The sequence below is a fragment of the Perca fluviatilis genome, chromosome 12 (genome assembly GCF_010015445.1).
Source record: "Perca fluviatilis chromosome 12, GENO_Pfluv_1.0, whole genome shotgun sequence".
NCBI classification, from domain to species: domain Eukaryota; kingdom Metazoa; phylum Chordata; class Actinopteri; order Perciformes; family Percidae; genus Perca; species Perca fluviatilis.
In genome coordinates this window covers 34,398,353-34,413,675 of record NC_053123.1, presented here as the reverse complement: position 1 = coordinate 34,413,675, position 15,323 = coordinate 34,398,353, and the positions used below count along the sequence as shown (strand labels likewise).

At 42.4% G+C, this 15,323-nt stretch overlaps 1 protein-coding gene and 1 long non-coding RNA gene across 2 annotated transcripts; one reads left to right on the top strand and one right to left on the bottom strand.

The window, feature by feature from the left end:
- Positions 1-4,242: 4,242 nt before the first annotated feature.
- On the bottom strand, positions 4,243-5,187 carry LOC120569471 (olfactory receptor 51I2-like). The gene has a single exon (XM_039817332.1). The coding sequence runs from the start codon at positions 5,185-5,187 to the stop codon at positions 4,243-4,245; it is 945 nt and encodes a 314-aa protein (XP_039673266.1).
- A 1,513-nt stretch (positions 5,188-6,700) lies between these two features.
- On the top strand, positions 6,701-7,711 carry LOC120570565. Its single transcript, XR_005641082.1, has 2 exons — positions 6,701-6,841; positions 7,434-7,711. It is a non-coding gene; the product is annotated as an uncharacterized LOC120570565 (long non-coding RNA).
- Positions 7,712-15,323: the final 7,612 nt, after the last annotated feature.

Below are 15,323 nucleotides of genomic sequence, written 5' to 3'. Positions count from 1 at the left end.
CCTTGAAACCGAGCAAAGTCGCGAGCTTACTTGAAAGCAAGGGGTACCCAGAATACACTGCGCATCCGGCAACAATGGCGACCAGATGACCCAGAGAGACCCATATTTTCGGCTTAAAGAATTGATGTAAAAATTGTTTTGTGCGCTACACAGTCCTGTACATATATATTTGCATCCATGTTCTTATTTAAAACGTTTTTAAAAATCGCTAGTATGCTACGCTAACGTTACATTGCTGATTTGCACAAAAGTCCCGCATTTCTCTGCCTTAAATGGACTCCATGCATGTCTACAGTGTTAACTAAACTCCATTAGCAGCGAATTTTATTTGATATCAGTGCATAACACTACGTGCTTTGGAGACATTGATACGTGCTTTACATTTACCTAGGGTGACCAGATTTCCCGGAACTAAAACCAGGACACTTTGCGCTTGACCGTAGTGCTCGTGCACGCACACGCAACATGTGCCAGCCCAGGTCAGACATGGACACAGACAGATTAGACACAATTTTGCCAACAGCAAACGTAGGCCTACTGCTCACAACATAATGGGGTATCTCAGTTAATATTCAGAAATTTTTTTGGTATGTAGCCTACATATCTAAGAAATAATATTAAAAGACATTGCGTGAGTTTCGTGGGGGACCAACTTTATTTTTCAGAATTAAAGCATTCTTTTGGAAAATGCACCCACTGAACTTGTGAAAAGGTATTTTTCATTGCATGGCACTAAACAAATTATTTGGAACTGCTGCCACAGGCTTGAACTAAAGTTATGGTAACACTTTACGGGAAGGGTACATGAATTATGAATTAATGCATGAATTAATTCATGATTTGTGCATTACTTCATGCCTTTATATCTTATGAATCATCAGGAATTGACATGAGTTCAATAACCTGTTTGGCCTTACATCACTTTGATTATTTGGAACAGTTTTGTATAGGGGTGCAACAGATCACAAAACTCACAGTCGGATCGGATCACGGTTATGAGTCACAAATCGGATCAATTTTCAGATCAGCACAAAAAAGGGGGGAATTTAAATGATTTATTAACAATGTAATAACACTCATTTTTAACAATAACTTCTTTCACCAGTAAATTGCTGTTAAATGACAAAAACACGAGAAAAGGGTATTTTACAATAACTGTGAATGCACCACGAGTTTTACCAGTTTTAAGTAAACGCAACCTTTATTCACGTCTGTGTGCAGTGACCAAGTGCTAGCTAGTTTGTGTCTTTTAGCTCATAGCTTTATCGGCAGACTGTTGTACGTCCCACTGTTGGAATCCTCTACAATACATTCACACTTTTACACGTTTAGTGGTCAGCATTTTAATCGTTTAACCGGGACAATTTCATAGCGGTTGGTGTAAACCGGGACATTTTAGCGTCCCGACAGGCTTTTGTCGGGACCCGGGAAAAGCAACTTAAAATCGGGACTGTCCCAGTCATACCGTGACGTCTGGCCACCCTACATTTACCGTCCTGTATCACCAGCCCGGTCTCACGGCAGTTCGTGATATGGTCATGTTATTGAATCTATTGATTCGTGGACAGGACACGATATTGTTGTGTTTTTTCGTGTGGTGATTACAAATTTTAAAGCAATGTATTTCAATGGGAAGCATATTTTGTGATCACAGAACGATGACAGTAGCGAGTAGTATTGATAAGGAGAAAGTCAGCGCAGGGAGGTTGGTCGTGGGGGGGATGGGTCAAACTACACGGGACTTTCACCACGGAGACCGGGGATCGTTGCAGTTCCTTTCCTCGTTATTCTCTTCCTAACCACAAGCGTCCCGCTGTTGTTGGCGTGTCCTGCGTGTGACGGTTCCTTTCCCTGTTATTTTTGTGTGACCTGGAGTCGTGACCTGTACACGTTCAAAACGTTTTGAAGTTGTTGTTGAAACTTCCACATAGCTTTAAGTCTTTTGACACTGTATTTTAATATATTTTTTTAAAGATAATTTTTTGGGGCTTTTCCCTTTATTAGTAGTAGTGACAGTGGCTAGACATGAAAGGGGGAGAGAGATGACATGCAGCAAAAGGGCCACAGATCGGATTAGAACCTGTGCCGCTACAAAGGACTCAGCCTACATGGGGCGCATGATCTTACTGGGTGAGCTAGAGGCTGCCCCTAGTATTTAAAATTTCAAATGGCTCACCACAGTCCAGATCAGTTTTATATTATCCCCGTGGGCAACTGGAAGAATTCAGATACACAATAAACTAAGTTAACCTTTATGTTGTCTTCTTGCCGACTTGTTGTCCTCCCGGGTCAAAAGTTACATTTTTTTTCTGTGCTTTTTTTTCACCAGTTTTACACTTTTCGTTGGAAACTAATAATCAATAAACTTCATTTATATGAAACTTATCTAACTTTTTTTTGTGATACATAAACAACTTATCTAAATTTTGAGTTAAAATGCTGCATCATCACATACCCTTCACCATACCTACAGATTGGCATGGGGTACTTTCCATACACCAACAAAACTAACAAAAGTATGTTGGCTAATAATAGGGAACGATTGTGGTTAGTGATGTGCGGATCGATACTAAAGTATCGATATTTACGATTCCAACGTCTCCTCCTCTAGTATCGATTCTCATATAAAAAGATCGATATTTAAACTCAGTAATTTGGAGTGAGTGTTTATGTTATCATAAGTAACTTGTTGTCACCAGAAAAGTCTAATTATATCTGGTTAGGGGAAGGAACTACTTCTCCTTCCGCCGGTCAATTGTGTGTGCACTGCGGCTCTGTGACTGTTCAAGAGTTCCCCGGAATCCCAGCATTCTTACAACAAGCTAACAGAGTTTGTTCAAATAGAAAATACTAGTGAAACATGAAGTAAGCTATCCTAATGAAATAAATGCAGCAATGAGTAGTTTTCCCGAGATCAGTGCTAAGAGTGTATTGAGAGAGGCTGCATGTAGCCCATAGTTAAAACTAATAGAATTTAGAGGGATCTTTTTCGTCCCTCTGGACATCATGCTGTACAACAACTCCTAGTCATGGCAGGGCGGACAATAGACTAAAGAACAATTTCTACCTCCATCTGTACTCTTTACTTCCATCTACACTCCATTTGCACTGCTTACTGTGACTACTGTGTTATAAGTTAATTTGATTTTTAATATAGGTTTAATCTATGTATGTTTCATATGCTACTGGATACTTGAATTTCCCTCTAGATAAAAGGTATTGGTATTGGTATTGGTATCGGCAATACCAACCTGGGTATTACTTGGTATCGGATCGAATAGGAATTAAGTGGTATCGCACATCACTAATTGTGGTTGTGGGTAGACGTACCTTCAGTTAGCAGCTGATGCAAATTGATTTCAGCCAGGTCAAACCCCAATACTGTATTTTCACTTTATTTTCAGATGACATTTTATGCTAGTTTGTTTTACTCTTTCAAAAAAATCTTATTTTTGTTTGATGTTTACTAACTTTTGTTTTATTTTATTGACACAAATCTGATTTCATACACATAGTCCCTCTTGTTTATTCAATATTCTACATCATTATAATGTTATGATTAAAAAAGGGCAACTCATTCACAACAAACCACAAAATAATGTTAAAACGGAATGAACAGTGTAACAGACAAGGTAGAATATTGTGAGACCAAATTCCCATCAAACACACCTAAAATCCTAACATTTCTAGTTTGATCTAGGTCAGTGGTTCCCAAAGTGGGGTCTGGGGATCTGAAGGGGGTCTCTGAGGGGGTCCCCAGAAAATGGGAGATTATTTCCACTATAATTCTATCCATTAGTTACACCATGACAGAATGTTTGACTATTTTAATCATGGATTTCATACACTTATTTTAATAAAATATCCTAAAGGAAAAATCTTGTCACATGGGGTCCCCTGGCCTAATTTGTGTCAGATTGTGTGTACTTTACTGTATGTGAAAAAGTTTGGAAACCACTGTTCTAGGTTATGATATCAATGGCCCAAGTTTTATTGACCTTCAGTCAGCCTAAAACAAGCAACGTATAATATTCTTTCTAACATGTGCTTTAACATTTAATGTAAGAAACAGATTTTTTTTATGAACAGTTGAGACTAATTCAAACCCACAATGTGAGTTTTAAACCCCCTCAAAATTTAAGTAATAGCAAACAAGATCTATGTACATATACATTTAATGTATTCTAGAAGCCCATTTTATAGCTTAGCAATATATGGTTTGCAAAATGTGCATTTTAAGTTTTACACTTTTGCAACAGGAATCTTCTTAAAAAATCTAAAAATCATTCCTTTGATTTGAGGCAGACTCAGGCCGTAAACTAGAGGGTTATTAATGGGGGGGATCATCAAATACTCTAAAGATAAAACAACTGTGATGATTGGATTCATTTGATCAGCCTCAAATCGAGTCAATAACAGCTCACAGAAGAGAGAGAAAGAATAGGTCATGAATGTGACGATGTGAGGCAGGCAGGTCTGTAACGCCTTTCCTCTGAATTCAGACGAGCTTCTCCTGCAGACAAGCAGAATACGTAGATAGGTGTACAGGACAAAGAACAGGGGGATGAAGACTGTTGTTATCAAGATAAACTGACATACTATGTTGTTCAGAGTTGTGTCGACACAGGAGAGCAGAACCACAGGCCAGTTGGAACAGAAAAGTCTGTGCAGTTTATTGCCACACAACGGTAATCGAACAGTAAGGAAGAGACTGCAACCGATAGCAAATGCAGGATAGAGCACGGCAAAAATCACAAGATGTGTTACCATCTTAAATGTCATTTTACTGTGATAGTGTAAAGGCTGGCAAATAGCAACAAATCTATCGTAGGCCATGATGCTCAGAATAGTCAGCTCACATGATGCATAGGTGTAAATAACATACATCTGAATGAAACATAATGGACGTGAGATCAAATGAGTGTCAGACAGAATGTCTATCAGAAACCTGGGGAAGAAGCTGGCTGAGCCGTACAGAGAGTTAAAAGACAGACAGCAGATAAAAATATACATGGGCTGATGCAGAGACTTCTCCAGACAGACTGTCAGAATAATGACAATGTTAGCAGAGACAACAGTCATGTAGAGCAACAGACACAGACTGAAGAACAGATATCTGAGGGGCCCAAAGTCTGCAAACAGAGTGAACTGAAAATACAAAGGATTTAGGCTGTTGTTGCACTTCATGTCTGCACAACAGCAGAGCTGGAAGAAGAGAAGTGAAAACAGATTGAGGTATGGTAAATGAGATTAAAATGTTCACAGCAAAATGTACTATTTTAACACTAACCAGAAAACATACAATAAGCCTGCAATCATGTAAGTTGCATAAACTGCACATTTTTAACAATTGGGTCTGATAATATTCAGCATAATTAACCCATTTCAAATAGTTCAAAAAGACTTCAAAAGTACATCAAAAGTACACATGGGTGGAAAAAGGTCAGTGTTACATGAACTAAATGCACAAACAACTTAACATTTGTCACTGAAGAATATCAATACAGAATACACAGTGTTATATAAGTTATGTCTAGTTAATACAGTCATAAAGATATTTGGAAAAACAGTCTTTGCATCAGTGTATGTGAACTTATCTTTTAGAATAATACACAGCACCCTCCCCTGACCTACAGCAGACTGAGGCAGCAGCTGAACTTTTATCCTGTTTTGCTGTCACACTGAGAGCAGCAAGCTGTACAGACAGGGTCCAAAGGGAGCTACGCTGTGTCACACACTGACTACATGTGTATGAGTGATGCATCAGTATAGCCAAGCCCAGACTTCCAAAGCCAGGGAGATATTCTTTCTTTTAAAACCACGCATAGTCAACCTGCTGCATCGTGAGATGAACATTTTCACATACTTGCCCATGTACTACGCTTGTTACTGGAGGATTCCTCTAGAGGGCACACCAGAGAACTCAGACCAGATTTGAGTGATGTAAGCAAAAAACAGGGTTGCAAATTCAAGGAGGTCACTATATTTCTGACAAGCGGGTGCTTGTCACAAACCGACCTAAAGTATGTCACAATGAGGGGAGAGCAGTCAGATTAAAGTGCCAATGAAAGTTTTATTACTAAACAAATAAGATAACTACTGTAATTCCTCAAATAAAATCTGGGGCCTTTATTTACCTGAACTGCAGAAAGTAACAGGCTTTTATTTGAAGCAAGCTTTAGTTAGAGGCCTAATTCCAGCTGTTTGATAAGTTGTTCTTAAAATCCTATCGCTACTGGTGGGATTGCTGTGGACTAACTCTGGATTTCCACTAAATGCGTAACGGCCGTGGACCGGATCCGCTGCGTGTCTGCTGCGTGCTCTGCCATCCGTCCATACCCACCAGGTCCAGATTTGTTGCGGCACGGCTGCGGCCATGACTGACAGCTGTAGTCACAAGGACCCACAAGTTCTCGCGAATTGACGTAGAATAGAACCACAAAACCAACAACAGTTAGTTTCCATCCAGAGGAGTAGAGGGGAAACAGCTCTGTGCTGTGTTTTCAAGGTGTAGTGCAGGGAAATATGGTCCACCGTGAGTACGGTGTATTTTATTTTGAAAATTAACCGGATGTTTTATTTTGTTTCTGTGCTCGACTTCCTGTCCCGCACTATCTGCCGTGTGCTGAATTGCTGCGGAGCTCTCCGGCGTCCGGCAGAAATAGAAGCTCTGCATATCTGCTGCGGAGGGCAGCGGACCGTTTCGGAGCTGTGTCCGAGTCGGAACGCAGACATTATGCAGAAAGTGGAAATAGACACACTGACTTTAATGGAAACCTAATGACTCCGCCGACGTTTCGGAGCCGTTCCACAGCCTTTCCACATCTAGTGGAAATCCGGGGTAAGTACTCAAGGAGATACACTGGTAAGAGCCAATGACGGTTACCATGCATCCAGCTAATTTAAAGGTGCTCTAAGAGATGTGACTCGTTTTTTAGGCTACAACATTTTTCATTACATACAGCAAACATCTCCTCACTATCCGCTAGCTGTCTGTCCCCTGAACACACTGTAAAAAACATCTCCTCACTATCTGCTAGCTGCCTGTCCCCTGAACACACTGTAAAAAAACGCAGTCTCTGTAGACAGCCCAGGCATCACTAACGCTAACAAAAGGAAACTGCACCAATCTGCCCCACGAACCATAACAAACAGTTTTCCATCTGTAAGAAATGAAAATAATCAGTCAAGCTGGCTATGCTTTATGAGGATACAAATTATAGTTGAATAGTATTGTGTGTTTAGTGTGTTTAGTGGAAGAGCACTGTGACAGCTTAGTCATGCAAAATGAGAAAAGGATACTGTTGTACGTGCAGAAAGCAGCACTGTATGACTGTGGTCAGAAAGCAACAAGAGTGCAGCAACGAAGTTAATATCAGTTTGATATCAGTTTGACCATGAAAGTAAGTTACTCCTCAACCTGTGACCATCAGCATAGTTAAAGTCTGCCTAGCAACTGATGAAGAGGGCGTGTGCCAAGAGACTGGGACCAGTCAGTGCACCAACCAGGGGAAGCTAAGTCTAAACCACGGTACTCCTCCAACTTCTCATAAAGAAATCAAAATGCTCTAAGAGACTGATATATAAATTCATGTATAAGCCAGAAAATTCAGTCTGATGAGAGAAGCCTGTGTGCCTGCTCAACTCAGACCCGTGTACACGTTTATGCTCTTATGATTTTACTTAAATAAATACTTGTTAAACTTTTAAATCCTCTCCTTGCCTACTTAGTGGATTTTGAAATGCACAAAGTGGTGACCCCGATGCGATCCACTAAGTGGCGCCAGAGGACATTCCCCTGAATCGAGCAGACAGGACGGACTCCAGTTTTTCCTTCACTCAAAACAGCGCGCTGTCAAAAATAAGGTAAGCAGAGACCTGTCAATATCTAACTTCTGCACATTGAGCATAACCAAATTTTTGAGTGAAGAAGAACAAGAGTGCCGTTGGTAAATTGAATGAAATCTTAAGAGTATAAAAGAAAACTAAACAGTAAAAGGAAATTGCAAAATAAGAACTGTTAAAAGAGTGAAAAGAAAGCCTGTAAAAAAGCTCCTGGTCCACTGTGACCGGGGAGATGGGCAACAAAAATTAGATCTAAAGAAAGCCTGTAAAAAGCTCCAGGTCCACTGTGACCGGGGAGTTGGGCAACAAAAAATAGATCTAAAGAAAGCCTGTAAAAAGCTCCTGGTCCACTGAGACCGGGGAGTTGGGCAACAAAAATTAGATCTAAAGAAAGCCTGTAAAAAGCTCCTGGTCCGCCATGACCGGGGAGTTGGGCAACAGAAAATAAATCTAAATTAGCCTGTAAAAAGCTCCTGGTCTGCCGTGACCGGGGAGTTGGGCAACAAAAAATAAATCTAAATATTCCTGTAAAAAGCTCCTGGTCCGCCGTGACCGGGGAGTTGGGCAACAAAAATTAAATCTAAATTAGACCTGTAAAAAGCTCTTGGTTCATTGAGACCGGAGAGTTGGGCAAAGCTAAAATCAAAGAGGTAAACCTTTGAAGGTTCAATGGTCTGACGAGACCTATAAATTGTCTATAAGAGACTCGTAAAAAGCTTTTGATCTACAACTGGTTGGAAAGTTGAGTACATTGGATGGAATAAAACTGTAAAAAGCTCTTGGTTAGAAAAATCGGAGAGTTGGTTTAATTTGACTTAATTAGAGGAATCGCAGTCGGTTGGTTGGTAGATACTGTAAAAAGCCAATGGTTGTGAATTCAATCGGTTGGTTGGTAGATACTGTAAAAAGCCAATGGTTGTGAATTCACCGTAAAAAGCTCTTGGTTAGAAAAATTGGAGAGTTGGTTTAATTTGACTTAATTAGAGGAATCGCAGTCGGTTGGTTGGTAGATACTGTAAAAAGCCAATGGTTGTGAATTCAATCGGTTGGTTGGTAGATACTGTAAAAAGCCAATGGTTGTGAATTCAATGCAAAAACGTTTTACATTTCGATACGGAGGCAGATTTTGAAGTATATTGTGAAGAGAATAAAATTACTAGAGTGCTGTTTGATTTTGAGGTATACTATGAAGAGGATAAAATTAATAAGGCACAGCTTCAAGTAAAAACAATTATTAGTGAGGGTTCATTGTGTGAAGTGTCAGAACGGACAGGGGAGAATACTTTAGGAAAAGAGTGAAACAGTAACAGGTAGTGGTGACGAAGTGAGTTTAGAGCTAGACTCAGATTTTGAGAGCAACATACAGCAGGACAAGAGACAGACTGACGTTACAGAGTCAAATTGACACTTTGAAAAGCAGAGACAATTGTTCGTTGAAAATAATATATGGTTTCTTATATATAGTGTGTTTCGGGTGCTGTTGGGGACTGTATCATAGCATAAAGAAGTGAAAGATTGTGCATACAGTGCTGAAAAGGAAGAACTGAAAGCTTTTCTGTTGGTGACACTGGGGAAGAAAGCACTGGGGGGGCAGCAGAAACAATGGGTTGAGACAGGGAAAAAGATACTCTGTAAGTGGGAAAAGGAAGGACTGTTGGCAGACATAGGGAGAGATGAGAGTGTATTGAGAACTTTGAATATCAGAGCAGAGAGTCAGGCATGAGTGGCAGACACAGAATAGAAAGAAAAAGGAAGTAGTAATGCATGGGGGCGTAAACAACTGAAAATGAAAAATCATAAGTTGGCAACATCTGGTGGCACAACTGAAGCAGTACCAGAAAAGACTAATAATAACCCAACCCAACAGCCACTGCCAGCGTGTACCCTTCCCTACCACAACCAACAGCACCTCCATCCTACGAGGCTGTAACAGTGGTTCAAGCTCCTGTGGTGCCAGTAAAGAGAGGTGTACTGGAAGTGAATGGAGGAGTTCTGGATCTGGACATCCCCCAACACAACGACCTGGCGAATCTGGTGAAATGCACAAACGACCTGACTGACACAGACAGACTACTGGCCACTGTTCCTGTTGCCCTATGGACAACTGGTCCGCATGATGTGGGGCTGGTAGATACCTCGCCCATTCCTATCACATTGAAAGAACCCAGTGAGGTTATCTGGAAACCACAATGCAGACTCTCCCAAGACCAAACTGAGGGCATCTCTCCTACTATCGCTGGGCTCTTGGACTCTTGAGTTCTAGTCCCCACCTGGAGTGACTGGAACACACCTCTGTTTCCTGTGACAAAAGGACCTGGAAAAGGATGGAGAATGGTGCAGGACATCAGACCCATCAACCAAGCCACGGTGCCAGATGTTCGGCCTGTTCCAGACCCATACTTGGCTCTACAGAACATACATCATTCTCACAGTTTTTTCACTGTCATTGACCTGGCCAATGCCTTCTTCTGCATCCCACTCCACCATGACTCTCAACCTCTTTCACCTTCTGTGGCACCCAATACACCTACACCAGAATGCCCCAAGGCTACAGAGACTCTCCTGGCATTTTCAATGACGTACTCAGAGAACACCTAACCCAACTCTCTCTGCCAGAAGATGTCATCCTGCTCCAATATGTGGATGATATTCTCCTTGGTGCACCCTCCGCTGAGCTCTGCCTGCAAGCTACAGGAACCATCCTGTCATTTCTTGCATCCAAAGGTTATAAGGTCAAGAAGGAAAAAGTCCAGTGTTGCAGGAAGAAGGTTGCCTTCCTGGGAAGAGAAGTCTCTGCCACAGGTCAAACCCTATCCAGCCAACATCGAGAATCCATTCTCCAGCATCCTCATCCAGAAACAGTACAGGACATGTTGTCTTTCCTGGGTTTGACGGGGTACAGCAGAAACTATATCCCTGATTACACCCTCCTCATCCAACCACTCAGAGACCTAGTGGCTGAAGCTGGAAACAGAAACCTAAATGCTCTCCTCCAATGGTCTCCTGAAGCTGAAACTGCCTTCTCCCTCACTAAGGAAGCACTCTCCCAGGCCACCATATTGGCTGCACCTGACTACACCATTCCATTTCATCTTCATGTTTCTGTCAAGAACGGACATGTTCATGCCGCTCTTTTCCAGAAAAAGGGGGAGACAGGTTAGTGCTAACCTACCACAGCTCAAAATTGGACACTATTGAACAAGGAAAAACATCCTGTGCTCAACATCTGGCTGCACTATCGAAAGCTGTCCAAAAAACTACCCACCTGGTCATGCATCACCCATTGCAGATCCACACGGACCACGGAGTGACCGCATTCCTGCAGAGCAAAGCATTCACGTTCAGTACTGAACGAAAACTGAAAATACAAAAGGAGCTGAGGCAACCCCACATCACTTTTGTAACCCCAGCCATCAATTTGGCAGACAAAATGGGACACGGCATTTGGAGGTCACACACTGGACACATAGTGGCTCCGGCAAAGCTATGTCGACTATTGTTCCCAACCATGCACGGCCCCACCCATGAGGGAACCGGAAGAACCCTGACAAACATGAAAGAACTATGACCCATGGATGTCAGACATCATCACCAACTGTGTGGAAGAATGTGACACATGCAACAAACACAATAACAAGAAACCATTCAAGGCACCAGCAGGAAAATTCCCTGTGCCTACAGCCCCCTTTCAAGACATCACCATAGATTTCACAGATATAGGACCAGAGAACAGAGTAGGGGGAAAAAGTTATCTCCTTGTAATGGTAGACAGATTCACAAAATGGGTTGAAGCAATACCAAGTAAAGATGAAACAGCACAGACAGTTGTAAAATGGCTGAAAAAAGGAACTAGTACCCATATATGGCGTACCATGCACAATCAGCTCAGACAATGGATCTCATTTTGCTAACAAACATCTACAGAAAGTAGAAGAGGCATTAGGGATCATACTAATATGGGTCAGTTTATCATAGATATGGGTCAGTTTATCATCCACAATCACAGGGATTAGTGGAGAGGGCCAACCAGACACTGAAAAGAAAAATCGCTAAAGTGTGTGAAGGTACAAAACTAACATGGGTAGAAGCACTGCCGTTAGCTCTTATGTCTATGCGCAGTTCCCCAGGATCCGACACACACTTGAGTTACTGACTGGAAGAAAAATGCCAGGCCCACCCAGGGATGGAGGTCAAATGCCATCCCTGGATGTGTGTAAACAAGAATATGATGACTACATGAAGGCATTGACCAGTTTTGCTTCAGTTTTATCTGAACAGATCGCCAGAGCACAGACACCGGGAGAAGAGGAGCCCCGGAGCAGTGTCAAGGTAGGTGACTGGGTGCGAGTGAAAGTCCACAAGAGAAAGTGGACCGAGCCCAGGTGGCTTGGACCGTACGAAGTGAGGGAGGTTACCTCACACTCTGTCCAAGTAAAAGACAAGGCAGGAGCTGCTTGGCACCACCTGACACATTGTGCCCCAGCACCTACACCTTCCCGTGATTTTAGGGAAGTTAGAGCTGATTTGATCAACAATGCCACTCCCGTTCAAACTTAGGCAATCAGGCCAAGGGAGTGAACCCAGACCAAAATACTACTATGGATGCACATGGAAGGTCTGAGTAGGTATGCATATATCTACAGCCATACTCGTTATGTTGTTATTTTGGTTCATGGATACCAAATATGACAGAGGAAGAAGGGAGGTTCAGGTGACTAGAACAAAGGGACAGATCACATTGTCATTTATTAGGGGACACACAAGCACAGCCATATTAGACCTATGCGACATAGTGCCATGCACCACCAAAGACAGGAGAGAGGAAGTCACATATATGCGTCACGACCAACTCAGACAAGTGGTGTGGCAGTTGGAAGTGTGCCATTGCTAACACAGGCTCAGATTGGGGAAATGTGGGATGTAAACCATATGATACAATGCACCTTACGATAACACATAAGGACCTGAAATCCAGACTGAGTGTAGGTAGAAAGCAGGAAGGACGATGCCAGGAACAGAAATGTAATCCTATATATGTGACGTTGAAGGATCCAAAACCAGAGGATGCAGGGACTTATGTTATGGGATTGTATGCTGAAGGGAAAGATCCGTTAGGGCAGTTCATCATTCGAGTCACAGACCCATGGAGCAATAGTACACTGTCCACATCCATTACTGTCCAGGTTGACGCAAGGAACACAGGTATGGGTTTCCTGACTCTAAAGGGCCATTAGTAAAATATTTGAACCTAGAGGACTTTACCATTGAGGAAAGGTTGGAGATGGAAACTGGTTTCACACCCTTAGGTAACACGTGGCTCAAAATGATAAAATATACTGCTAGAATGCATAAAATGTCTGACTGTGTTATCTGTGCTAAAGCAAGACCTCATTTGGGGACAGTACCATTCCCACTCTCACCGGTGGACGACCCTATTGGTTATAATTGTATGTTAAGTCTTTACAATGATGTGACCATGGAAAGTGATGTCTGCAGGACCCTGTCTCTCCTGTATCCCAGAGTGCGTGCAATACAACCACCTCCAGGAGTGGTCGCCTACCCTGGTAACTATACTTGCATCACACAACACAACAGCTCTACCATGAATGTGGGACACCTACCTAAGAAGTTTTGTATGTACACCTACAACACATCTTTGTTCATTCCCAATGTCACACAGCCGATGTTTAACAATCAGAGTAAGGGACTCGCTGATGTCTGGTGGATGTGTGGGACACAGCCCCGCCTTAGACCATCCTTACCTGCTAAATGGGGGGCACCTGCGCCTTAGTGTCCCTATTATTGCCGATTACCATGTTTCCTATTAGCGCAGGGAAGCCGGACTAGGGATGGCCTGAGGGGTGTGTCCGAACAATTAGCCGCCTCCTCACTCATGGCATTTCAGAACCGTATGGCACTAGACATGTTGTTGGCAGAAAAAGGGGGTGTGTGCCACATGTTTGGAGATGCTTGTTGTACATTTATTCCCAATAATACTGCCCCAGATGGTAGCATTACTAGAGCCTTGGAGGGGTTGACCTCTCTAGTCAATGAACTAGCAGAGAACTCGGGTGTGGCTGAAAACCCCATCACCAGTTGGCTGGCAAATACAAAGCAATTGTGCTCTCCGTGCTTATGTCCGTGGCAGTGTTTCTGGGCATATTGGTGTGTTGTGGATGCTGTTGCATCCCTTGTTGTCGCACTCTGGTGAACAGATGGATTGATGCGGCTCTGACCAAAAAAGATCCCCAGAAAGATGCTCTCCAGCGTACTCCATGCCCCTGTTGGGGATGGAGGACGGTGATGAGACTGATTGACAATGAAGGAAGTGAATCACCAATGTAATGCTATGCTATATTAACCTTGCTTCTTCTTCTCCTAGTGCGGCCAATTATTTACCAGTTTGAGGGACATATAATCCTAAACTTAGTAGTATTCACACCTGAGGTGTGAAAAGGGGGATCTGTAAGAAATAAAAATAATCAGTCAAGCTGGCTATGTTTATGAGGATACAAATTATAGTTGAATAGTATTGTGTGTTTAGTGTGTTTAGTGGAAGAGCACTGTGACAGCTTAGTCATGCAAAATGAAAAAAGGATACTGTTGTACGTGCAGAAAGCAGCACTGTATGACTGTGGTCAGAAAGCAACAAGAGTGCAGCAACGAAGTTAATATCAGTTTGATATCAGTTTGACCATGAAAATAAGTTAATAACCTAATGACTCCGCCGACGTTTCGGAGCCGTTCCGCAGCCTTTCCACATCTAGTGGAAATCTGGGGTAAGTACTCAAGGAGATACACTGGTAAGAGCCAATGACGGTTACCATGTATCCAGCTAATTTAAAGGTGCTCTAAGAGATGTGACTCGTTTTTTAGGCTACAAGATTTTTCATTACATACAGCAAACATCTCCTCACTATCCGCTAGCTGTCTGTCCCCTGAACACACTGTAAAAAACATCTCCTCACTATCTGCTAGCTGCCTGTCCCCTGAACACACTGTAAAAAAACGCAGTCTCTGTAGACAGCCCAGGCATCACTAACGCTAACAAAAGGAAACTGCACCAATCTGCCCCACGAACCATAACAAACAGTTTTCCATCTGTAAGAAATGAAAATAATCAGTCAAGCTGGCTATGCTTTATGAGGATACAAATTATAGTTGAATAGTATTGTGTGTTTAGTGTGTTTAGTGGAAGAGCACTGTGACAGCTTAGTCATGCAAAATGAGAAAAGGATACTGTTGTACGTGCAGAAAGCAGCACTGTATGACTGTGGTCAGAAAGCAACAAGAGTGCAGCAACGAAGTTAATATCAGTTTGATATCAGTTTGACCATGAAAATAAGTTACTCCTTAACCTGTGACAGGCAACAGCGGTGCATTGTTCTCTCTGACCATCAGCATAGTTAAAGTCTGCCTAGCAACTGATGAAGAGGGCGTGAGCCAAGAGACTGGGACCAGTCAGTGCACCAAGCAGG

Coding starts and splice junctions, on each gene's coding strand:
- LOC120569471 (XM_039817332.1), bottom strand. CDS start 5,187: ATGAAGTGCAACAACAGCCTAAATCCTTTGTATTTTCAGTTCACTCTG.